Source organism: Diuraphis noxia, unplaced genomic scaffold (assembly GCF_037042655.1).
Source record: "Diuraphis noxia isolate RWA-SAM2 unplaced genomic scaffold, SU_Dnox_SAM2 contig0002, whole genome shotgun sequence".
NCBI classification, from domain to species: Eukaryota; Metazoa; Arthropoda; class Insecta; order Hemiptera; family Aphididae; genus Diuraphis; species Diuraphis noxia.
This window is the reverse complement of record NW_028301712.1, coordinates 64,816,932-64,843,372: the sequence shown is the minus strand read 5'-3', so window position 1 is coordinate 64,843,372 and position 26,441 is coordinate 64,816,932. Positions and strand designations below refer to the sequence as shown.

The following is a 26,441-nucleotide window of genomic DNA, read 5'->3' as shown; positions in this document are numbered from 1 at the left end:
TTAATAGTTAAAAATTTAAAATGATTAAAATAATATACATACCTAAATGAAAATAGTTGACTCGATTTTCTTATCTCAAACTTTCGCCGGTCCCTAGAATTTCCTATTTAAACAATGTTAAAACATCTTGTTTGATTTGAATATTTTCATGAATAAGTAGCAGTTTTGATTTTTTCTAAAATAATAAAAATATTATATAAACGGAAAATTATAGAAAATATGGATGATGAAGAAATTAATGGTTATAGTAAATATTTGGATGTGAGGCAAGGTATAAATGTTCTTTTTGATTACTAAATCAACATAGACAACTTTATTAGATTCAAACATTTTGTTATCTGTAAGGACTAACAAGTACTCAATTATTGGATGAAGAAGAGTAACAAGTATACACTTAACTCCACGTCCCCATAATTCACCTGATTCATATCAGACACTTTACAACATCCTTTATCTAGACTTTTTTCAATACAATGCTTCAATGGTCTTGAGTCAATATCGATAAGATTTAACTTACTATCAATAATTGCTATGTTAATTTATGATATTTGAAATGGTTATTATTTATTCAGAAATGCTATGTTAAATGGTTTTTATATATTTTTTTAAGTATACACAATCTAAATTTACTTAATATTCCTAGTTTTTATAGTTGGCGATAGGTATACAGTCTTAAGTCTTAAATTTGTTTTATCCGGCAATATGATTAAATATGTGAAGCTTTAGATATGAAAAAATAATTATAACTAGGGTTTGGAAGTTATGGGAACTAAAAAAGGCATAATATACAAAACTGAAAACATTAATAAAAGTTCAAAAACGTTATTATTTATTAATACACAAAAATAAATAATTTTATTGAAAACTAAAATACGACACGTAACTTGTTGGAATTTGACTTAAACTGAAAAAATAGTAAAAAAAAATGTTTTCATTCTTTGTAAAGTTAAATGTGAAATAAATATACATATGTATTATAATACCGGTTAAGTTGTTGCATTAAACCACTTTATTATTTATACATTAATACATTATTATATTATTATTTAAAGTACATAGTTAATGAAAGAAAAAAAATCATTTTTTAAGAAAATATTTAATATGTAATATAATTATTGCATTATAGTTTTATAATGCAATATTAAATATGCATGATATGAGTATGAAAACCGAGAAATATGCATTTATTTCTTTAAAATTTACAAAATATGCAAAATATGTATTTTTAATTATTCATTTTTAAAATCAACATTGTATAGATTGGATTTCTAACTTGGTCTGGTATAAACCGAGAGTATACAGAATACTATGCAATTCCTATAACTTTAGAACTCTAATTATAACTAGGTATTCATTAATTTTAAACATTTTCACGTTTTTGTTTCCTGTAATTTGATGATTTTATACCCATGTATTAGTTGACTTTATATAAGATAACACATAAATATACTTTATTGAAAAGCTTAAATCCATTCAAAATTAAAAATAAAACATCAAACTTTTATTTTAAAGATTCACAGACCAAAAGTTTTAACATGTTGGATTTTACTTTTGATAAACATATTTATATGGTGCACATTAACTTTACGGAAAATTAATAAATATAATATAAAAATCAACAAATCCATATTTTTAAATAATTTCAAATTTTAATTTTTAGTTATTTTACCCTGTATTTCAGTTTTAATAATTATAAACGAAAATATGTGTTTCATAAAAAATATGAGGAGTAGCTACCTATAAATTATATTTAAGGATTAAATATAATAAATTACAATCTATAAATAGGTATGCAACAATTTGTTTTTAAGAAAAATATGTTTCAAAAATAATTTACATAATTTAAATATTATATGTACGTATATATAAATAAAAGATAAAATATTTCAAGTTAACAAAAATAAAAATTAATTAATTAATAAATAAATAAATAAATAATGGTAGGCAAAGGTCACAAAATAGAAATTATTAAATGCTTCTTTCGTCAGTGAAATTGAGCTCAAAAAACCTTATTCTGTTTCTTTGGTCAATGTATTAATAAGGAAATAAAACAAATTTTAACTTTCTATTACTTTTCCAACGCTATAAATCTGTACTTTCAGGTTCTTTTTTTGTAGTTAAAACTGGAGGTGGAGGTGGTGGAGGTATGGGTCGCTGAGTTCTTGTTGGAGTTTTTGATGCTGGCAATTGTCCTAAAATTGATTTCAGATCTAAATTAAAACATCTTAAAATAGTTTTTAATATGCTAACCAGATTGGATGTCTGATGGTATATGACTGTGACTGTGACTAGAAAAATTTGGACTTATATACCCACCATTGTCATCATTTTGACTTTCTTGGTTTGTATAATACATATCCATGATATCTAAAATTCAAAAATAAATATTACCAACAAGCATTTTGAAAACATTTGTTATAAAAGCAAAATTAAATATAATAATTAATTCTCACCAGTTTGTTGATTTTGGTTAATTTCTTTATCATCACATTGATCACCAACTTGTATCAATGAAACTTGTTGTTTAGACACAGTATACAGATGTGCTCTTTCTAACATAGGCCCTTGATCCACCTATAATTATAAAAAAGGAATCAATATTGAAGCATGTAAATTTAAATTAAATAATAATTACATCTACTTTATCATTAGAAACATCTGTTAATATTTTAAGACTCCTAAATGAAGAACTTAATGGTCTTTGTAAAGATGCTGGTCGTTCAGGTATGGCAGGTTTACGGAAAACTGAATCATCAGATGTTTCAAGTATTGTGCGTGGAGCAACTGCAGGCTTAACAGGGCGTTTTAAAGAACCTGTATCAACAGCTGGTAACTTTTCTCTAGGAGATTCGGTAGTTTGACTAGGTTTCATTAAGGAACCAGGTGGAGGTTTATCACAGTTTGCTTTATCTTGGTCTTTTATAGTGACTGGAGGACTTTCAAATATGTTGTTTGTCTTTATTGTTGGTGATGGTGGAACAGGAGCAGGTTTACTTTTACGTCCTCTTGTGTGCGGTTTTGGGCTCTCTGATGGAGGGCTAAATATATCATAATCAAATTTTATACTTTATTAATTAATTTAAACAGTTCAATAAATATTGGTTTTAATAGTTTAATAATTAATTAAATAAAACACATGTTAAATATACAAAATAAATCAATAAACACACAAACATTAAATACCTCATGTCAGTAATATTAGTACTAGATCTACTTCGTTTCAAATTTGTATCAAAAGTATCATTTGTATATATCAATTGCGTATCTCCACTACTTGATCTTTTATGGCCATTAAAATCATTCATGTCCAATACCTTTAATGTGACATAAAACTCTTCTTCTGAAATTATAATGTTTTTATTATTTAATAATGAACATACAGGTACTGATTACTATCAAAAATTTCATTTTTACCCCCAGGAAAAATCCAATCTGAATGGGAAATTAGACAGTCTACAATAATATTATGACATGCAGCTGCGTTCATATTTAACCTAGAGCATAAAAAGAACAAAAAGGAATAATAGGCAATACAAACATTCAATAAATAAGAATTCTTACCCTATATTATCATTTTTATCTTCAGGTGTCCATAAAAGATTAGGTGCAATGACTATAGCCAAATTTTGTGGACTCATTTTATTTACATCTTGATGTTTAGTCAACAAGGCCAAAAATTTAATTATATATCGTAAGTTATATAAATTTGATTGAGGTAACTTTTGAACAACATTTAGGATTGCCTGAAGTCTACTTTCACTAGTTTGTAGTCTAATACATAATCAGAATACATTATAAAATTATTAATGATAATAACATTATACTATTGGGTAATTAATAAACGTAGATTGTATACATACTTAGCTGCAGCCATCCATTCTTCATACAAATGATGAGTTAATAGAGGTTCAGGTAACTGTCTCAAATAAGATTTTAAAACACCAGCTATTATGTGAGGATCTCTGTATTCAACTGCTGATTCTAAATCTAGACAATTAGAATCTAATCTGAGTTTCATACATCGTACTTTAGAAGCACCAGCTGCAATTCGAAATAATCCTTCTTCTTCCACACCCATTTCCAATAAAGCACAAATACATAGTTCAATTGGGTAGGCTATTCGTCTTTTTGTAACTCTTAAATGGTCTTCAAGTTTTTGACCAAAAACTGGCTTTGAAGGGTTACTATCTGTGTAAAATTCATTAATTAATATTTAAAACATTAAAGGATTATTGAACATACCTATAACAGTTTCTAATTCAGGAACTATTTCATCTAAAATCGCTAATGCAGTTTGATGGTAAGAACGTTGATGTTTTATTAATTCCATAAGAACAGATGAAAGTTCTGCTTCTCGTGAAATTAATTGAAATATTTCTGATGCCAAAGAGTCCTAAGAGTAATTTAAAAAAAATATTTATTTCTTTAAAAATAAGAACTAATATTGAATATTTTATACACATACTTTGCATTGTTCGACTTTCAATTCTATGTCTTCTAATTCTTCTTTAACTGCATCTACTTTATTAGTATGAGAACTACCAGAGTTAGAGTTTTTTAAGACTCCTTGATATCTAAAAAAAAAATACAAATAATAGTAGTTACAACTTATAATACTAAAAAATCAAAAATATTATATTAATTATTTATTAATATAACACTCAATTCTGATAACTATTAAATATTATGTTTATTAAATAAATATTTTTTGAAATTAAATATTTATACAAAAATATGGATTTCAAAGAAAATAAGGCAATAATCCAATATAATAATTATAAAAAATTTATAATTTAGTTTTACTAATAAATATAAAGAAATATTACTTTGCTCGAGCTAAATCCATATCAAGCACCAATTTAGTAAGCAATCGTTTTTGCTTTATAATATTTGGCACATCTATATCAAGAATTTGTTGTAGCTTACTAAGCACTGTTTGTTCAATACGTGATTCATAATCTACACCTGCATTAGCTAAACATATTTGTACTTTGCTACATTCCACTAATACTTGTCTAAAAAATAATAAACAATTAAAATTAACTTTATATTTAATTAAGTCTGAGTCAAACAAAATTAAGCCACTTTACATAAACAATTTTGATTAGTAAATCTAAAGGTAATTATTATTTTATTTTACCATAGTAAAAAAAAAATGATTATTTTAAAGAATGGGAGAGTAATAAAGAAAATTTTTTCTTATCCATTCAAATGTTTGTTAATCTATCAGTAGTTTTAATACAAACTGTAAATAAAAGTATAAAATAAAAAATATTTTACCTTAATAAATTATCTTCTTCATTAGAACCATTATCAAGCATTGCCATAGCTAGCAAATAATCAGGCATTTTTTTCTGAAACATTAAAAAAGAATTATTAATACATAAGAAAAAATTATATTAGGTACATACAAGTCGTTTTTCACGTGCAGGAGCGTCATGACCAAGTCCAGGTGATATTAGTGTGGCTAATAATTTTTTTGTAGTATTCTGACAAGCATTTTTAATAAATTCAACTCGTTTTTCAGCTGTTTGTAATGTATCCGAAAGAGCTTCAGTTTTACCAGACCTTTAAATTTCAATCAATAAAATTTAAATATTTATAAGCTTATAATTATAACATAAAAATTTAAACCAACATACCTAGAAAATGTTTGGTCTGCAAATTGCTTAACCTTAAAAAACTGCCTTTTCATCTTCGTTATGCTTGGATAAAACTTAAATAGTATAAGTTGGTAAAATAGGTAATTATATCATATTATTGTTGTCATAAAATGAGTAATTGTATAACCTAAAAACCAAAAAATAAAAAATAATTAAATTGTTGTAGTCACAAATGGTAGACGTATACAATTATCATAAAAATTAGGTAAATATTAACATCAATTTGATTAGAGAATTGTTTAAAAGTTATGAGATTAGAAATGTTTCAATATTAGAATATCTATTATTTGAAATAATTGTACGATTTAAATAAATACTTAATGTGTTAATACATGAAATAGTTTTTAAAGCATTATTATTTCTACAATAACTTAAATTGAAAGCATTTAGTACTAAATAACATGTATATAATAATAATAAAATGCAATCTTATAATGAGAGGTATATACTCGGGAATTAAAGAAAATAAACTAGATAACATTATTAAGGCAAGGCCTTTAACTAATTGTTTAACTTATTAAATAAGTACAGACAATAATATAAACTGAATATACTGTAAGTTTCACAATGAATAGTAATAACTAATAATAGTGTTATTTAGTATTTAGTATATTTTAATATAATGTTTTATGAAATATTACAACATAATACAGTGAATAAGTGACATCAATCAACAAACAATGATTGTGCCTGATAATTACTATAAAAATATGCTCACAATGAGGCAAGAAAAACCTCGTATAGCCCCAAAATGTATTAGACACCATTGAAAAAAAATAAATATTTTTATATAAAAGATGAATAGAGGCATACCTACATGTTGGCTGTATCATTGCATTCAATTAAAGTTAAATAAAAAAAATATAACAACAAATACAATTAATCATTATCATAGACCAATCAAACAGTATTATTAAATGTTTCATAAAAACTTAATTGAATTGTTTTTTTTTTTTTTAATTCTAAGACATGATAAAGATAATCAGTTTCAAAATGTTAATATTGTATAATTTGTGTTAATTTTAGATGCATAAAATAAAATATAATTTATTTAAAATTAATTAATTGAAAGATTCACAATAAATTAAAGTGAAAGTAAATTTATGTTGTTAATAATAAATGAATCTACCAACAGTTAGTCATTTCTAAAAATAATAAAATTAACACGTTGGCTACCATGAGTATCATAGTTGTCTCACACCATGATACAATAGACATAATTTTGACGATCTCTGGTTATGTACCATGAGAGTCACGGGGGACTCATAAATCGTCATTATGTGTGTATCGTGTGAGTTGCTGGTGACTCTCAGGTATTTCGTTTTCTTAAAGTTATGTAGAATTCAATAACCAAGAAAACTTATATTTTTTGAGAGTCACGGGTGATACTCATCGTAAATAAAAAAATATTCTTAAAATCAAGTCTGGTGGCCAACGTGTTAATAGAAGAATGTACCACTTTGGATTATGTGTATAAATTTGTAATTTTTATTTTATTCAATTAAATATAAATATCTATTTAATTAATAATTTAAATTGAATAAAAACAATGTTAATTAGGACATTACGGGTTATAACTCTCAGATGTATATTTACTATCTTAATAATTGTTATAAAATGTATGTAAATTACCTACAGCAATAAAGAATAGCACGAAAATGTTTAATAAGCTATCAAATAATTGCAAGCAAAATTAACTACAACAATAATTTGTAATTGAAACTCAAGATTTTTTTAACTGCTTATACATGCATAATCTAGGCAAAATATTGAATGCAATATTTTATTTTTACTACTATGGCTATATTTTGAGATTTTGAATCAGTTGTTTCAATAAAAAAATAACAAGTTTATTTAACTACATACAATATTATGATTCATAAATAAATGTCTATGACCTACTCATATTGCAAGTAAGTTGTATAATATACAATATATGTTTATTATGATTATAAATTTTTTTATTTTTTATTTTACAATTTCTCATACTTTAAACGCATAAAGAATTTAGAATACCATAAAATATTTGCTTTCTAAGAAAAAATAAATTACAAATAACAACAATAACAAGAATATTGATTAATTACATATTGTAGACCAGTAAAATATAAGCAATAGAACTATTTATATTAAAACTAAATATTTAATAATGAAATTCAATGGTTTTTTTTAATTAATGATAATCATAATATTATACCTAAAATAATTATGAAAAAAAAACCATTAAAATCATTAGTTGACAATAAATTTTAAAATTACCATTAATTTATATTTTTTTATATGAAGAATACCTTATAAAAAATAAAAATAACTGATTATTGTTAAACTAATATGCCACTTGAGGTCATTCATCCATTTTTTTTTTTTTTTTAATATAATTAGGTATAACATAAAGAATAAATTATTAAAATCTATAGGCAACCCTTATTTAATCCAGGTTGCATTAACAATCACTTAACATTAAATGAATCAATAGTGAGATAATGGTCCCTTACACATGTTTCAGTGACCAATTGAATATATGCAGTATTAGTATAAATTAAATTCCAATTTTTTTTTAATATTATTAAAGTATTTTGTATGAAAAATAATTAGTTGAACATTTTTTTTATTCTCTATTCATACTCTAAAACAACTTTAAAAAAAAAAAACATTTTTATAATTGTAAATTAATATTTTTTTTCTTAAATAATATATTATTGTAGGTAAAAACAAACATAAATGTAATAATACAAATAAAAATTTGCATTAATTGAGATAGTAGTTACAATTTAGCATATATTATACAATTATATACAAATAATTTAGATTAATATTTAAAACTAAAATTGAGAACTCTTAGATTTGTGTATATTATTTAAATAAGTCAACTAATTGAAAAAATATACATGTATTAATGAACTAATTTTTTTTTTGTATTTTTGTGTTTAATAAATGTACTTCTTTGACAATTATTGGTTTTTTTCTGATTTTCATTATAATTCGTAATTAAATTCTGATAAAAACAATATAATGTGTTTGATGTTACTTAAAATTGATTAATATCCATATAATTATTAGAAAATACACATTATTGGTGTACATTCCTAGCTGAATTAGTTTGGTTTTACCAATATGTACATTAATGCAACTATCAATAGAGAAATCATTTTTGGTTTTTATTTTAAAAGTTCTGTTAATTAGAGTAGCATTTATAAGTTATTAAAAAACGTAAAATACGTAGAATTTATAAATCTAGGTTATAATATGAAAAAATATAGTAAAAAGTTTGAATTTGTTTTTTAGGATAAATAATTAATGATTTGTTTCACATAAATAAGTGTTAATAAATTCCGGTATTTTATATTTTACAATAATTCCTTATTAAATATTTATTTTTTATTTGAAAATAATATTAAAAATGTACTTGGATTGTAAATAATTTGCTTATACAATCAATGTACAGAAAAAAATCCAAAAAGTTGAATTTAAACACTTACGATACAGTGCTAGAGGCCGGACGTTATCCTCCGACCATCGAACTTCAAGAAGGACAACCAAAGCATGAAACGAAAGCGTTATTACTCATTAAAAGGAAAAAAGAAAATTATTTCCAATTTTTCTACAACTAGATAAGGAAAAAGACTTTAAAAATTGGTGAAGGAAAATGTCAACATTTATACAGCGCTGCCAACAGAGATAACTATAACTGATTGTTATATTTTGTTACTGGCGTACTCATATTTTAATACAATAGATTTTATTTTAACGAAATAAAATTATTGCAGACGAATATTGCTTATTGTCTAATACGGCAAACAATTAGGAAACCTCTAATCACGAATTAACATCATATTAACATAATAAAATGGTATATAAATTATTAAAAATCATTTAATAAATTCATATGAAAAATAATCGAATAAGTTTAACGTAATTTCGATTTTTAGACCCTGCACTGTACACGTAATAGTTAGTTGGTAGAATCGATAACACTTCTGATATCGAAAATTTTCTTTGAATTTTCCCTTGTTTCTATGAGGAACAGATGCGTTCATTTTGATTCATTCAGTCGCGATCATCGCAACTTTACTGCAGGGAAATGGCAGGACAAATAGTGAGTATCTAAATGTCTAAATATCATGAGTTACATTTTTCTATTGTTATACAAGGTAAATATTATTATCCTTTTTTTTTCATATAAAGGTGCTGTGTCATGGAGTATTTAACTTGTTTTCAAATATTTACTTTTTAAATTCCAATTAGATTATGATTTATTGATAATTTAATTTTCTGATACATCAAATATTGTCTAATTTCTATTTTATTCACATTACTCTTTAATAGACTTAAACATTAAATGTATCACATTTCGGTTGTATTTTTTTTTTTCTATTAAGATTTAATTCAACAACAATTACCTATTACAATTTAAAACTATTCCCAGATTATTCTTTATTTGTCATACAGATGATTTAATCCTTTTCTTAATAAATTGGTTTATAACTTTGGATATTCAAGTTGTTAGATAACCTAAGACGTACAGGAGTAATTACCTAGGAAAGCAATTATTTTATAAATTTATATATTTGAAAGTTGAACATTTTTCCAGGTATTACGTGTAGAATCTCCAGATGGAACAAAAAGAGTACAAGTTTCTCCTACGGAATCAAGTTATAATTTATTTGAAAAAGTATTAAATTATATATATTGAAATATTTATCTTTTTTATAAGATTTAAATTTAATATTTTAAAAATAGTGAAATTTATAAAATTTAAGAACCTTTGGTTTAAAATGTGAAGTATTAGAATAGATTTTTATAGTAACATCGATTGTGCATTCAACACTATTTCAGAAAATTAATTTTCTAATATAATTTTCAACTTTTTTACAGGTGTACAATGTATTTTCCCTTACAAACTATGGTTTCACATTATTTAATGATCGAAACCGTAAAAACGAAATTAAATCATCTAGAAGTGTATACTTGAGCAACTTAAATCTGAAACATGGGGATAAGATATACTTGTGTCCATTAGATCCAGATAATATATGGGCAATTCCTGGCCCGTCAAATACAGATTCTGCTAATGGAAGTCGTTCTTCATCAGTTGTGTCTACACCAGGATCCACTACATCACTACCATCAAATGGAAAAAAAAATTCAGGATCACCAAGTCAAGTCGAAGAAGATGAAGTAGATAAACAACTATGGAAATTAGATGGAAAAATTAAACGTCTCAAAGACAAAAAATAGTAAATAATATCATACATTCATATTACTGCTTAATAAACTTAGTAATAATGAAATATATTTTTAGTTGCCGTCATGGAGATAATGGATGCTGTGTCCATTGTTCACCTTTAGAACCATACGATGAGGAATATTTAAAAACACAAAATATGAAGCATTTATCTTTTCATTCATACTTAAGGAAAATGACTGCTGGAATAGCAAAGTAATTTAACTATTTTTTTTTTTAAATTGTACAAATCATTTAATTAAATTAAATTTATACTTTTAGAGGAAAATTTTTACTATTAGAAAATATAAGTTGTCGGATAAAAGAAGGCTGTGCTGGACATTTACCATGGCCAAAAGGTATATGTTCAAAATGTCAACCATCAGCTATTACATTAAACAGACAGGTAAAAAATAAAATAAGTACATTTTTGGGAACTATTTTATTATTTGTATTGATTTTATTGATAACTTGATTTTGGTAGACCTATAGGCATGTTGACAATGTTATGTTCGAAAACTCGGAGTTGGTAGAACGTTTTTTGAATTATTGGAGAATTACAGGACATCAACGTATTGGATTTTTGTATGGGCGGTATGAAATACATCCTGATATACCGCTTGGTATAAGAGCTGTAGTTGCAGCAATTTATGAACCACCTCAAGTAAATATAATCATGTTTTAAAAGAAAATTATGTAACTACTTATTTTTTTTCTGTTCAATTCATAACACACACTTAATGTTTTAGGAAAGTTCAAGAGATCATGTTAAATTATTGCCTGATGAAAAACAAGATATAGTTAACGAATTGGCCAGATGCTTAGGACTTACGTCTGTTGGTTGGATTTTTACTGATCTTTTAACTGAAGACATGCAAAATGGAACTGTATGAGTATTTATCGTGTATTTCTTACTATTACTTTATTGTATTCTACAATTTTTAATTAACTTAGGTAAAATATGTTAGAAACATAAAAAGTCATTTTTTATCTGCTCAAGAATGTATAATGGCTGGATATTTTCAAAATTTACATCCAAATCCTTGCCGTTATGCTTCCAATGGATATTTTGGTTCAAAATTTGTCACTGTCTGTGTTACGGGTATGTATATAAGATAAATAATGTAATTATAATTTATATGAGTCCAGTTGTTAAATGTTTTTAAAGTAGTTACTAATTTATGATAATTTTTACAAGTCTCAAGTTTTTTTCATAAACTTACTATTTGTAGAAAAATTGCAATTACATTTTTATGTACTTAAGTATTATGTGATAATTCTAACAGTTTGTCATATAAATTTATAATCTGAAAACACAATTATATTTCAGTGTTTATTATAAATATTTCCATCCAGTATTTTTATTGCCAATTTAAAATTGAGTTGATATTTTATGTCATTTTTTTATTATTAACTATTGAAATATTAATTTTATAAGTTGTTTATGTGAATTTCACAGTGTTTGCATTTATGATAATTTTGGATAGTAATTATAATAGCTAATACATGATTTTTTATTCTTATTTATTTATTTGTGGTTTACAGGAGATGAAAAATGTCAAGTACACATGGAAGGCTATAGTGTATCTAATCAGTGTATGGCTTTAGTTAAAGATAATTGTTTGGTACCAACCAAGGATGTACCCGAATTGGGGTTTGTTCGAGAATCTTCGGACAAACAATATGTGCCTGACGTCTACTATAAGGTATGTTTAATAATGTCCAAAAATTGTTTTAAATTAATTGTATAATTTAGTTTAATATTTTCTATTTAAAACATTAGTTCATTATTACACTTAAAGACATTTTAGTAAACTAGAATATATGTTATAAAAACAATATATTTTAGAAAACGTTATGGCTAAAAATAATAGTAACTAAAATCTTATTTCATAAAGATCAAGGCGCAAATTTAATTTATACTTTATAAGTTACATTACTCATAATATTATTTTAATTTTAGGAAATAAATATACAGGGTATTCTATATGGTTATCAGTGTTTTTTTTATATATTTTAAGTTTTTTAGTCATCATTGATAAATGAAATAAAAAATATTATAGGTATGTTGTTCAGTTTCTGGTAGATTCATATCTATCTTTCTGATGTGGGTTCCCTTAATCTCACAAGCAACGGAGCAACACTAATTTAAAGTCAAATTCATTAGTTCATCACATACTCACTCCAGCATATTATCCATTGTAATTGTTGCTAATCTGTCATTGATGCCTGATAGTCACAGACTACAGTAATATATACACAGTTTCTTTAGAATATTATATTAAGACATAAGATTTGATGACCTAGAATGCAAGATGCAAAGCATGGAGTGAATTTATTAATGTAATTTTATGTAAACAAAAATACATCAGTATACTTTCTAAATAGAAATAAATGAAGATATAATGATATTTAATTAAATGATAATAAGATGTCGTATCTGTGTGTGTTTTCTGTATCTTACAGATATATAACATAACACATACACAGTTTGTTTATAATTTTATATTATCAAACTTTCATAGAAATATTCTATGATCAGGCGGTTTTTTTAAAACTTGTTTAAAATAAAATAAGTACTTAAATAATTCATTTTTTTCAAACTCATGTAACTTAAAAATAATTGAATTATTACTTTAATTTTTCTTCTTCTCTCCAATACCAATAATTAGTACATTTTCTGTAATGTATTAACTATAAATAAACTGTGATTATAATCTCATATATTTTTTATGTTAAGCGTTTGCATGATAGAGACATGCGAGTAACAACTGTTAAATACAATTTGGCGATTTGAATTATTTAAAGTTAATTTTTTATGTTGGAATGTGATCTTGATTAATTTAGAATTGTTAATTGATAACATTTAAAAAAAATAAATAACTAACTTTCAGTTATGATGGATTATCGTTAAGTTGTATAGATGGTAATTAATAGCTCATTGCAATAAAAAAATATGTCATTTTATCTATCCAATGGTGTTATCATGCTTAATTCCTCCTCCCCAAACCAAAAAAATGTATTTGAATTTTTAAGCTACCCAACTTAAAGAAGTTTTCATATTCTAAATAAAAAAATGGAACTATCTATAGTTCTTAATTATGTAAATAGCTTACTCCAAAGTGTAGCAATTGCTTAAAAAGACACTACACCCGCTTGTGTTGTTTTCATCTTACCATTGTAAGAATAACGAAAACTGTTTTGCATGTGGAAGAATCACTCAAGCTAAGACAACAAATTATCACACTCTAAGAGGAGAATATTTACAATGCAATGCTGTTTTTATTTTTCAATATCAGAACTAAATAAAAAAATTATCCAAGTTTGTAAATTCAAAAGTAACGAATTCTTAAACAATAAGAACTTTATTTATTTTTGATATCAAAAAATTTAAAACAACAGTTACATAGTAAATATTCTCTTCTTTATAGTGTGAAAATTTAGTTGTTTATATTGGATTACGGCTTTAGTGGTTTTATCCATCGCAAAGAAGTTTTCGAAATGTTTTACATTTATTTTGCAAGATAGAAACAACACATGCAGGTGTATAGTCCTTTTAATAATATTGCAGTCTCATACAGAAATTCTTAAAGATCTTATACATATATAATACAGAATTTAATTTCTTGATCATTTTTAAGAACATTTCAGAACCAAGGTATGTTCTTTGGTTTTTTTAATTTTTATAAAATAATATAGATTATTTTATAATCAGTTTTCATAATAATATAATGATTTGCCTTGTTGTAAGGCAAACTATCCAATCAACTCCTGTTGCTTAATTTTTTTTTTTTTAATTATAGCTACAAACACTTTTTTAAATCTTTTAACTGTAATTCAAGTATTGAATATACAGTTTTTGATGCAGGTATTTCCAAGTTAAATGTTAAAATAATTATCTATTTTATAAAATTTGGATGTCCTATAGGAGTATTAGTACATTTATTAAATTTGGATATTTATAATCTAATCTGAGATAAAACATTATTTAATTCTACTTATCAAATAATCTAAAAATATTTAACAATTTTTAAAACTGATTTTTTTATACTCTCTGAATTGAGATGAAATGATCTACTATAAAATATTATCAATAAAGATTTTTAACTGTCAAATAGAAATTATAAATCCCATCAAAAATATATTTATTGTTGTTCACAAGTTCATGATGGTGACTCCAAAATGATATAAAATTATTCATGTATGAATATGTCATAATGTACATAATTTATTGTTCCAATTAATAATACTAACCTAACCCATCAACATATAATGTGTACATTTATATTGTAGAATTCTGTTCACTTATTTTGTAACAATTATTTGGTGTAATAAAATAAAACAAACTTTTCTCGTGATGAATAAAACATTTTCAAAAACTCAATCATGCTTAGTTAAAATAAAAAAATAAAATGAACATTGAATATACATTAATAAACATTTATGAGACCATTTTATTTAAACAAAAATTTAACTAGTTTTAAGAGTAAATAATTAACTATTTCTCAATTAAAATTTTAAAAATACTGTTTACTATTGGAATATATTACAAAATAATTTATTTCTGGTGTTGAGAATTTGTGGAATTATCTGTCTTCAAATTATAAATATTGATATTTTTTATTTTTATTTTTACCTCAACTTTAACAATAATTAGATCAACTTTGATTGATCTTTGTACAGTAATAAAATGTAAAAACATTGTAATTGAAAATCACAAACATTTATGTTTGTGGTCAAACATTTTATAATACTATTTTAAACTTTAAATATATAACTTATGCATATCTGTAAGAAAAGAAATATAGTTAAGATATGATAGTACACATTTCAAAAAATAATAACATGAGTAATTCACTGTGCGCAACTTAAATTTTAAAAACGCCATTATATTATTTGATACATTTTAATACATATGGGATATAATTAATATTATTATTTAAAACTATTATACGGTTTGGATTTAAAAATAAATTTGTCGAAACCTTTGATAATGGATTACAAAAATACACATAAACGTTCAATTGCTTCTATAAACTACTTGATCGATTATTTATTTTAATTTTACACTAAAAGAGGTTTATGTTAGACTTTACCACAACTAGATATGACAAATGTCTTGGACGGTTTGCCAGTTTGGTCTCCAAACGACGCCATTTTTTCAACGAGATCAATACCATCTACCACATGACCGAAAATGGCTGTGAACCCGCGCATTTCTTGTAGAATAATACGAAATTGTGATCCAACCATACCCATATTATCATGGCGTTTTTGAGTACGGCGCATTCCTACAGCTCCTCGAACTGCTGGAAACTTAGTATCATCAGGCATAAAGTAACCTTCTTCATATATTGATTTGCCACCACGACCATTATTTAACTCAAAATCACCAGTAATCACAGATTCTCCATCCCAACATTGAAATATTGAGCAGCCTTTATACGAACAACCACTTGTATCTCCAACAGTTAATACTTCAAAATTCTTTGACATTTTTGGTGCTATATCTGGACGAGTTTCAATGACTAAACGACCAAATGATGTCCCATTTACTTCAATATTAAAGTAAAACATGGGAAAAGTATTAACACTTCGTATTGAAGGTACATTATTCAAAATAGCTGGTGGTGGACTATTTTGTGATGTTATCAGTACTGGTTCATTTGATGATATTGAGGATAGAGATGTTGTGTATTGAGTGGTTGACGAATTTCCAGGAGAATTTTTTGCAAACTCTGGTCCATTTACAAGTTGTGTGACATGTTTAGGTAGTACATATCTTGTAAACAATTGTGCAGTACAATAGTTAGCTAAGAAAAAAATATGAGTATTTGGATTAGCCACATCTGCAGACTTATATGATTCTAAAGCCATGGACTGTAATGAAGACAACGATTGTTTGATCATACCAAAATCTAACAAGTTAGTTGAAGATATAATATCTTCTAATTGGCCATGTGCAAATTGTTCAGAGTATTTATTTTGTACTTTTTGCTTCACTTGTTCCAGCCGATTTAAATATAATTGTAAATCATATAAGTCGTCTGTACGTAAATTTGATGGTTTGATACTATTTAAAGTTTCATTGGTCTGTAATAAATCGTTTGTATTTTGAGTCCAACCACTATTTAACTCTAGTTCAATTTGAGTTTTCAGGGTGTTACAGGCATCTAAAACCCTCAAGAGAAATTGGCGTTTGTGTCCAAATAAATTTTGAATTTCACTCATCAGTTTAGCAATAGCTATAGTTTCAACTTGAACCTTTAATATAATATAATAATGGATTATAAATAAGTAAATGTTTAATTTAAATAACAAATAATACTTACTTCGCTGATTAAATGGTCACGTGCGTCATTATTTGATTTTATAGAATGTCCAATATGGTCAGATTGTGTTCCACACGCTCGACACAAGAGCTGTTGACAATTGTAACACCAAAATGAAAATGGCATTCCATGTGTATGACAATTTTCCCCCTAAAAAGAAAACAAAATACCTAAATATTTTAAACTATAAACATTTTTAAAATCAATATTAAAAACAAACCTTTCGTTCTTTATCAACAGATTTATTGACTTTAACATTTGCCAGATGTCTAATTAGACTGAGAATAGATTTTTGTGTTCGCAGAGTCTCTGGAGATTGTTCATCTAATTCAGTTCGCTTCCAACAATTTATGCAATACACTTCCAATCCTTTGAGCATAGTAGTCTTAACACATTGCAAACAAAAACAATGTTTACAACTAAGTTCCTTTGGCACAAATTCTGTTTCATTGAATTTCTGCTTGCAACAACCACATATAATAAGTTCTTCAAATTCAAAATCTTTTTTCGTATCCATCATCTATAAAAAACAGACTATTTCTGTATTCGGTATAACAGTTAAATAAAAAAATAACAGAAATTTTTTAATACAAGTATCTGTACCATATGAATAATTTATAATTAAGTAATAATCGAGAAAATAATGTACAACAATATGCATACCTATATGATACATAAATTAACCCTTTTGTTATTATTTTAGAATTATAATTATCATTGTAGTTCCAAAATTAACCATTCTACCTACTTGTATCATAATTTGATACATGTGCATAGGTAATAAGTCATTCAATACTGCAGTAAAATACCTAGTACTAAATACAACTAAATAAAATTATTGTGTGGATCAATTTGGCTAAAGCAACTCAATTAATTATTAAATATTTATCAATGATGCTATACCTATTAATATATTATTATTATTTTATGATTAAATATTAATTAATTAATTATTTTATTAAATAATATAAACAATTTATAGGTATGTCAAGTAATATTTACTGAAAATGATTTTATTTTTAATTTATTAAATATAAGTAGTAAAGTACCTACTTTAAATTTAAGTAAGTTATCAGAAATTATATTTTTTTTTAGGCTGAAGATTTTAATAAAATTTAAAAAAATACATACTGTACTTTCTATGTAAGAATTTTTAACCTCGAAATTTATAATATAGATTACATTAAAAAGATTTTTTTAAAGCATTTGATCAGATAATGCATCTCATTTATCAATTCTTACGAAAAACGAAAAATTATATCATATTATGCATGACGTATAATATTGTATTATTATTGTGTACTCGGAGTGACGAAGGTCAAGGGTGGTCAATAATAATATTTAGCACGATTCATATCTCAACCATGCAATATTTAAATGCGTTTTATTTTGTTTCTTTGGGTGATCTATGTCGTGTGGTCCACCAACGGGTCCCCAGCAAACTCCAATCATTATTTTATAAATATGACATTATTATTATTACTATTGGTATTATTTAATGCGTAATAAATATCACGTATGGCGGCGTGCGCGAAGACACGAAATCAACTTACACTTTAGTGCAATGTGAACTATAAATAATGAGCGGCCGTGTGTTACGATGTAGTTTATTATTATTATAAATAATAAATATTTAATATTTCGACGACGGTTTATAAAAATAATAATAATAAACAACAACAACAACAACTCGTGTGCGTTGTGATAAGTACGTTCCGCGTGCAGAGAGCGCGTAAAAATACCAATTACGAGTAACGCCTCGCGCACTTATCAATGGCGACGACGGGCAGACGCGATTTGACCGAAAGCGGCGAAAGCGCACTTAATAAAATTTTAATAGTAATAATGATATCACGATGGACAAAATATGCGATAAAGTAAAAAAAAGTTATTCGATTATCGAATAATGTATTTCGTTGCGTATCGAACGGACGACAAACGACGGGAAGGCGACGAACGGAAGTACGTTGAAGGCAGACGGCGACAACGTTCGGAACGATTATGTGTTACGAATTACAATTGTAATAATAGTTATACGATTTAATTTGACATAATAATATATATTTTCATATTAAATTATGCCCTTAAATCTTATATGATTATTTGGCGCGACGATGACGACGGTGCCGTTGTTGTCGCAGCAGCGGCAGGGAAACCGGGGCGGCGTCGTTGTCGGTGGGCCATCGTAGATTTTCTGCTGTGCACAACTACACGCGAATCGCGTACGACAATATCGGCACTGCAGGCGGCCGTACCGTTCGGTAATAACCAACAATAACAATAACGACGACCACCACAACAACAACAGCTACTACCAGCACTTCTACGACGGTATCGACGACTGCTGCCGCCGTGTTGCATGGCGATCGCTTCGGACGGTGCGTATACGACTGACGGAAACTGGCGGCGGCGGCGGCAGCGTCGGGCCCGGTGTTTGTGTCAAACCCTCTCCCGCGCGCGCGGGTTTTTCGGAAGTACGCAGTTCACTAGCAGCGCGCTGCCCGGCTCCAGGTTTCGGGTCTTTTTTTCCTTCCTTCTTTCCACGCCGCCGTGTTGTTGTTTTCTAACCGTCCCGGCGAACCCTCCCTCTACCCTCACTCACCCGCGCCATGTCGGCAGTGCATGACGTACCACGGTCTACCGTAACACTATTTACGTTAATACACACACCCTCCATCCTCGTCGCCGTCCGGCTCACCACCGGTTGTTGTTGTTGTTGTTGTTGTGGTGGTGTCGGTCTGTGTAGGAAGGGTGGGGTGGGAGGTCAAACGAAAAATCGTGTCCGCCTTCCCGTCTTTGTTTTTTCTTTATCGCGTTACATAGCAACAATAACAAAATCATACGCTGACATGCTGTTTTAACTGTCGCCGGACTGTCCGTCTGGCGACTGCAGCTGCGACTTGCTGTTCGTCGAAAACGAATGAGACCCGTTAGAACGATATTAATAATATAATATGCAGTGTGATCACGATAAGTGGAAACACACTCAATAACTATGTGTAGGCTTCATATATTTCAATTCTGCTTTTTCGGCTAACTAATAAACATTTATTATACACATTTACAAATAATTAGACTATTTTTTTAACAGTTGATTTTGCGCATGCGCACAACAATTTTTTTTTAAATAGCATGATCCATTTTTGACCACAAATTATTTTTTTTGGTATTTTTTTAAATGAATTTTAGTGGTTGAATTTCTTTTCGAAGTCAAAAAATGACCGAGTTATAGCAATTTGATTTTATGGTATTTGCACGGGTATAACGGATTATTATTACCAACTACGTATTTTATAATCTGTTACACCTATGCAAATAATATATAAAATCAAATTGCTATAACTCGGTCACGATAGCAATAAATGTAAATTTGTAAAATTTAAAGTAACAAAATGTAAATATTTATTTGAGATACGTTATATCTTGTCATCGTCAATTGACAATTATTGGTGAGTGTTTTAGATGGCGACGAGACGATAGTGTGCTTATTAATAATAGTTATTATTGCATGTTTGAACTTTCGGGCAGCAATTTCGTAATACAAAATAAATTATTCGTTTAGTACTATTGTACGGTGGCGTTTGATTTTGTTTCATTCCGCATAACGTATATCCATTTTCCATAAATCTTAATGTAGTATATGTGCCAACATGCTACCTACTGAGGTTTAAAACTTCCGTTTTGATGTGAACAATTTAAGAATGTAATAAATTAATATACCTAAGAAGATAATAATATGGTACTTATGTACTTATGTATTATCCGGATTTCGGAATACCTGTATCAGCAGGATCAATTAGAATTTATAAAACTACCTACTGCACTAAGCCACTAACATAATATAATATTGCTTGCACTATCTACCATTATTTTTCATATTTTGTGTATTTTAAATTACCTTGTGCATCCATGTAAATAACAATAAACAATAACATATTATTAGTATTGTGTGTTAGAAGAAAAAAACTTTATATTTCTTTAAAAAATAAATATTTAATCATATTGTTTTGAATTGATGGGATTTTGTTGCCATTTTGATAATAAACTAAGTTAGTTGTTAATGCTGGACGCTGGTCGACATAAAGGTATAATATCCGTTAATGGACTATTAGATTATTACTATATTTCGTTTATTTTTATTTTTATTCAGCGATAAATCGCTATGCAATTATCACAGTCCTGAGTAGAGATTATCAATGTTTTTGGTAACCAATATTGTTACCCAATAAATTATTTAATATTATCTGTAATTGTTTTTTCATTTTCTCAGCAACATTTTCTATTAATGTTGAGGGATATTTCTACTAGCAAGTTTGTTCTACTGGTTCTAGTTAGTACTTTGATGGGTTTAAAGAAGACATTTCTTAATACTTTAAAGTTTAAACTAATAGGTAAAAACAAAAACAAAAACTAACATATTGTTAAGTTTTAAGATTTTTATTAATTTATTAAAATAATTTTTGAAAAAGGTTACCTAAAATTTGTCATCTCCGTACATATTTTGTTTTTAATTGTACCTATACAATGACTTATTGTTGATTTCAAATTTAAGTAATTTAACACATTATATTACATTGGCAAAATGGCAAGGTGCATACGATCGATACCTATACTGCACCGTAGAGTAGTTCCTTAATGGTTTTTTTTATACAAACTGTAAACAAAAAATAGTTGTGAAAGGGTTGTCCCTACCAATATTATTCTACTCATCCCGCACAAAAAAATCTTGCTCACGCCGATGATGCAATGTAACAGTGTCGAAGCCACGGGGTGTTTTAGATGTTGAAATTCTTCTCCTTCTTGGCTGTTTTTATGCAAAATATGTAGAATGAATGTTATATTTATTATTTAAATATAAAATTAAAACACCTTTATATAAAATCCTAGTAAATACGCTCCTGCAATTTATAGTTTTAAACGTGATGATTACGAAGAATATTATTAAGTAATACTATCATCTAATAACCTTAAATTATGTATTTACGATCGTTGTTTTGGGACGAAACTACGAAAGCGGAACACCGACCCAACTGCCGGAGTCGATAGTATTGTACGGTATTACGGTATTTCGTGTCGCGTTGTTATGGCTGCATCGACTCGGCCGGCCGCAATTCACGGTCAAATATGTACCGCCACCCAGCACAACAAACGCCGCCCGCTCCACGATAACGTTGCCTGCCCCGTGCTTCCCCGCCATCTCCTGGATCGGATCGACCCCTAAACCCTTACCGCACACCGCCGTTGCACTTCAGCACACGCGCACCTCGTCGTACTTCACAGTTGTTCACTTTCCAATTTCTCGCAGCCGCAAAATCTCCCTCCCACACTTTTCAAGCGACGCCATGCGACACAACCCGACCCCAGTTTGGGCTGGTCCAGAGAAAACGTTTGTTTCTATTATTATTATTATTATTATTATTATTATTATCATTATCATTGTAATTCGCCGTCCGGAGGGTTGGATACCTCGGCCGCCGCTGACCTTGGCCAGTGACGTCACCGAGCGTTATATTTTTATTCCACCCTATTTCGTGTTCCGGTAGAAACATCGAACGTTATATTTTTATAATAATATTGGTATTATTATTATTAATAATAAATTTATTATTGTTTGGCTACCGTCAACTTACTCACGGACACGACGGTAGACAACCCTTGCTTCGTAGGCGTGCGATAACCCTCATAGAATAGTGCAGTTTTCGTCGGGTCTTCCAGTGGAATGCTCGTGACGATCAAACCAAACGTAGTTGTTGTTATAGCTGCAAGAGAGTAACCTTTTTTTAATTTTATATTTATACGGTTTATACGGTGTATGGATGTGTGTTCCGTCCATTTGAAAAATCTCATTGTTGGTTAAGTTAGGCACTGTTAATGCTGTTGGAATATATATTGTGTTACTTAAAAAAAAAAAAAAACACTGGCCAAGATACGTTATAATAAGAGTGTAACGAATTCACGATTCTTTGTATTCATTATATGCTTGACATTCGACTATTCGAGTCTCGAGCCTTGAGTATTCAACTCTTCAGTCGTTTTTATACATAGGTGTTATTATTGGTGCTTTTACCCCCGGGTGTGTTCCATTATAATATACCTATTATATATTATTATGGTGGCTTGAATAATTGATACAAAAAAAATCCTTCTTCGAAAATCTGTAATCACGTGAGAGATGTGAACCCCCGTATTCACCGAATTGTTGACATATTTTGTCACACGGATTTCAATTTAAACACATATATTTTTAAATACTAGGTTTGTATATTATAATATCGTATTCCGTAGTCCATACTATGATAGTTTACATGTTCATATTTCAAAGCTTATATAATATTCATCATTCACTTCATTGGACTTCCGGTGTTCTACAAAACTCATACATCTCATACCTACTCTATCAGTATTTAACACTATTTTCTATTTTTGTAGAATAACTCATTGTCATTACTGGCATTATTGGGGAGGTTATTGATAAACTTTGTTTACATTTTACTACCCGGAGATTGGCCTACAAATAAACTATATATGATAAGTAAATAATTTAAGAAATATACTCATGTCAGCAAATTCTGAAAAATCATATTTAAAAAAAAATTATTACACTCCAAATTAATTAAACCAAAAAAATATTAAATTTTAAAAATTTCTAAGAAATAAATTACTTGACTTAGATAAATCTTTTTACCAACAAAATTGTTCTTATAATCTGATTCATAAATAGGCTATTTTCAAGTTATCCAAAAAAAAAATGCTATTAAATTTAAATTTAAAATAAATTTATTTTACATGTAGCGCTAGGGTTACTTAATGAACAAAAATAAAAAATATTAATTGGAACAAAAGTTATTTCAAAAGTCAGTTTTATCTGTTATTAGACCTTGTACATTAACTAATTATTACTTTCTGTTCTAATAATATAAAATTAATGGGCTGTGCCGCTATGGCTCATTTGTAAAATATATAAACCTTTTGACTTATTAATGTCACTATTATTGGGTACTTTTTTAATTAATAATAATATAATAATATATATTAATTTCTTGTATAAAACAAATTACAAAAGAAGTAACAAATTATACAAGCTGCAAACTCCCCTATAAACATAAAGCTTGTGGTGGGGATTAAGAATTTGGGTTCAGTACTTACAATATAGTTAATAAGAAGAAAAAAATATACATGAAATATTAACCAAGAAGAAAGACAGTAAATATTTTTTTAAGTAAAGAATAAAGCTAAATATAAATACATTATAGATAGGATTATAGTAACTGAAGTTTAGAAAAATCTAATTGTTTTTCTTTTTATTAATCTTGTTATTTTATAACAGTGATCAAACTCCAATTGATGAATATGTATCAACAATAAGTTTTTTTTTCCTAATATTGTACTTTTTAAAATTATATTTAATTTTTAATTTAATTTTATGATATAAATGTAACAAATTAAAGATTGCAATTTAGTGAATTAGTTTAATTTTCCAAAATATACCTAATTTTAAAAGTTTACCCAGGTGCAGTTTACATGTATGATTTTAGGTTCACCTGTACCTTGGGCTCAGCTTACAATCACCAATTACTCAATGTTAAATCTATTTATAAAACTATATAGCAGACCTTTGAATTTGAATTAAAATATTAATAAAAAAAAAACCCCCCGATTTAGTACCAACTACTCACCATACGATGATTATATTATACCCCAATGGTGTTAACTATTAAAAATACTCTATACCTACCTACACAATACTAACTAAATATAAGCATTTTTTATTTTTATTGTAATTATTTACTACATAATAGTGGCACATGGAAAAATAGTAATATTCAAGCATAATGCATAATACTTCTAATAAAAAAAAATATGAATGTTTTTGATATACAGCCATAGGTCGAGATTTAATTGAATTTTAGGGGGTAAACCTTTCTTTACAAAATAAGAAGTCAGGTTTTTAAAAAATATGTCAAGAACTTATGAATTTTGATTCATCATTCATCTAACATATTTATTTTATTTGTGTTTTTATTAGGAAAAAGACAGTTATGGGAATGAAGTGTCTAAATTAGCCCGTCCATTACCTGTGGAGTATTTGTTGTTAGATGTACCAGCTTCAACACCCTTAACTCCACTGAATACATTTACATCGAATAAAGATTTCACAAAATTCCCTGTTGAAAACAGATTAATCGATGGACATTTTCAAGACTTTGATTCATTATGCAAATATTTAAGACAATTTACTCCATTACAATTCTATGAGTCGATTTCCGATTTTCATTTACTATTATATATTGCTACAATGGATATGCTGCCCATGAAGGTAATTTGTTTTCTTAATGTTTATGAATATTCTTGTACCTAATAAGATATTTTTTTCAGGATTCCATGGCTCCACTGTTAGAAGCAATAAAAACTAATAACAAACAAGCAGTGATTGAATGGTCTAGATCCGACGTGTGGGCAACACTCGAGCAATTGATCAGTAATACTTCAGATTCTGCTGTATCGGGTCATGTAGGTAATGGTTTTGCATCTGCTCAGACTGAATCGTGGACATGCATGCATTGCACCTTCATGAATAATTCTGATCGGCAATCATGTGATATATGCAGATTGCCCAGGGGTATCAACTAACTGTTTTATAACAAACATATATCTCATTCACAGTAAATATAATTATATATAAAAATATTTTTTTATGCATTGTTTATTATATTGAAAAAAACTAATTAACACAGGTAATATTATTTAATGAATTTTGTTTCGTTGTATAGAGCATAAAAATTTAAGTGTATAAAAATACAAAAAACTGGCGGATTACCCCAAGGTAAAAACGATTTCCAATTTTAATTAAGTTTTTTAATTTCGATAGAAATTTATTGTAATTTTTATGTTTATTGTACTGGTATTTAATTTTAATTGATTTTTCTTAATATAAAAATTGAAAACAATAAAGTTTATACCAAAGTAAAAAAAATATGACTTAATTTCTTAACAAAGTTAATCTCTAAATGTATGCAATACAATATTGAATATTGTATTTTATATTTTCCTTATTTTCTTTTTTATCCAACATCATTCTTGAAATAGAATAATATTAAAAATGTCTATTTAAAATGACATTTGAAGAAATTATAACATATTATAGATAAAATATAGTTGACGATGATCAAATTTTGTAAAATGTATTTAGATTTTTTCAACAATCATCTCACACTTAAAATA

The 26,441-nt window shown here is 27.2% G+C and overlaps 3 protein-coding genes and 1 long non-coding RNA gene across 7 annotated transcripts; 1 reads left to right on the top strand and 3 right to left on the bottom strand.

Annotated features, from left to right (window-relative positions):
* Positions 1-806: 806 nt before the first annotated feature.
* LOC107166817 (rho GTPase-activating protein 44-like) lies at positions 807-9,299 on the bottom strand. 3 transcript variants are annotated; one of them, XM_089221615.1, is made up of 16 exons: positions 9,143-9,299; positions 5,643-5,790; positions 5,412-5,568; positions 5,281-5,354; positions 4,827-5,015; positions 4,466-4,574; positions 4,243-4,393; positions 3,861-4,188; positions 3,562-3,771; positions 3,415-3,494; positions 3,184-3,340; positions 2,636-3,038; positions 2,454-2,574; positions 2,251-2,367; positions 2,073-2,192; positions 807-904 (listed from the first exon to the last, which is right to left on the bottom strand). In XM_089221615.1, the coding sequence occupies exons 2-15, from the start codon at positions 5,693-5,695 to the stop codon at positions 2,083-2,085; spliced, it is 2,259 nt and encodes a 752-aa protein (XP_089077741.1). In that variant the 5' UTR covers positions 5,696-5,790; positions 9,143-9,299; the 3' UTR covers positions 807-904; positions 2,073-2,082. The 3 variants fall into 3 exon arrangements, with proteins under 3 accessions (XP_089077741.1, XP_015371115.2, XP_015371124.2); XM_015515629.2 differs by lacking the exon at positions 807-904 and having other exon boundaries at positions 1,482-2,192; XM_015515638.2 differs by lacking the exon at positions 807-904 and having other exon boundaries at positions 1,482-2,192; positions 2,642-3,038.
* Positions 9,300-9,602: 303 nt separating this feature from the next.
* Npl4 (nuclear protein localization 4) lies at positions 9,603-26,193 on the top strand. Of its 2 annotated transcripts, none has more exons than XM_015516095.2 (11): positions 9,603-9,759; positions 10,255-10,335; positions 10,539-10,900; positions 10,966-11,103; positions 11,170-11,293; positions 11,372-11,551; positions 11,637-11,774; positions 11,842-11,989; positions 12,433-12,593; positions 25,246-25,536; positions 25,596-26,193. In XM_015516095.2, exons 1-11 carry the CDS (start codon positions 9,745-9,747, stop codon positions 25,848-25,850), a joined length of 1,893 nt encoding a protein of 630 aa, XP_015371581.2. In that variant the 5' UTR covers positions 9,603-9,744; the 3' UTR covers positions 25,851-26,193. The 2 variants fall into 2 exon arrangements, with proteins under 2 accessions (XP_015371581.2, XP_015371573.2); XM_015516087.2 differs by lacking the exon at positions 9,603-9,759 and adding an exon at positions 9,770-9,814.
* Positions 15,756-19,575, bottom strand: LOC107172348 (uncharacterized). Its single transcript, XM_089221616.1, has 4 exons — positions 18,773-19,575; positions 17,440-17,739; positions 17,220-17,369; positions 15,756-17,151 (listed from the first exon to the last, which is right to left on the bottom strand). Exons 2-4 carry the CDS (start codon positions 17,737-17,739, stop codon positions 15,973-15,975), a joined length of 1,629 nt encoding a protein of 542 aa, XP_089077742.1. The 5' UTR covers positions 18,773-19,575; the 3' UTR covers positions 15,756-15,972.
* LOC149058789 (uncharacterized) lies at positions 21,677-23,817 on the bottom strand. The gene is made up of 2 exons (XR_016190609.1): positions 22,850-23,817; positions 21,677-22,023 (listed from the first exon to the last, which is right to left on the bottom strand). It is a non-coding gene; the product is annotated as an uncharacterized LOC149058789 (long non-coding RNA).
* Positions 26,194-26,441: the final 248 nt, after the last annotated feature.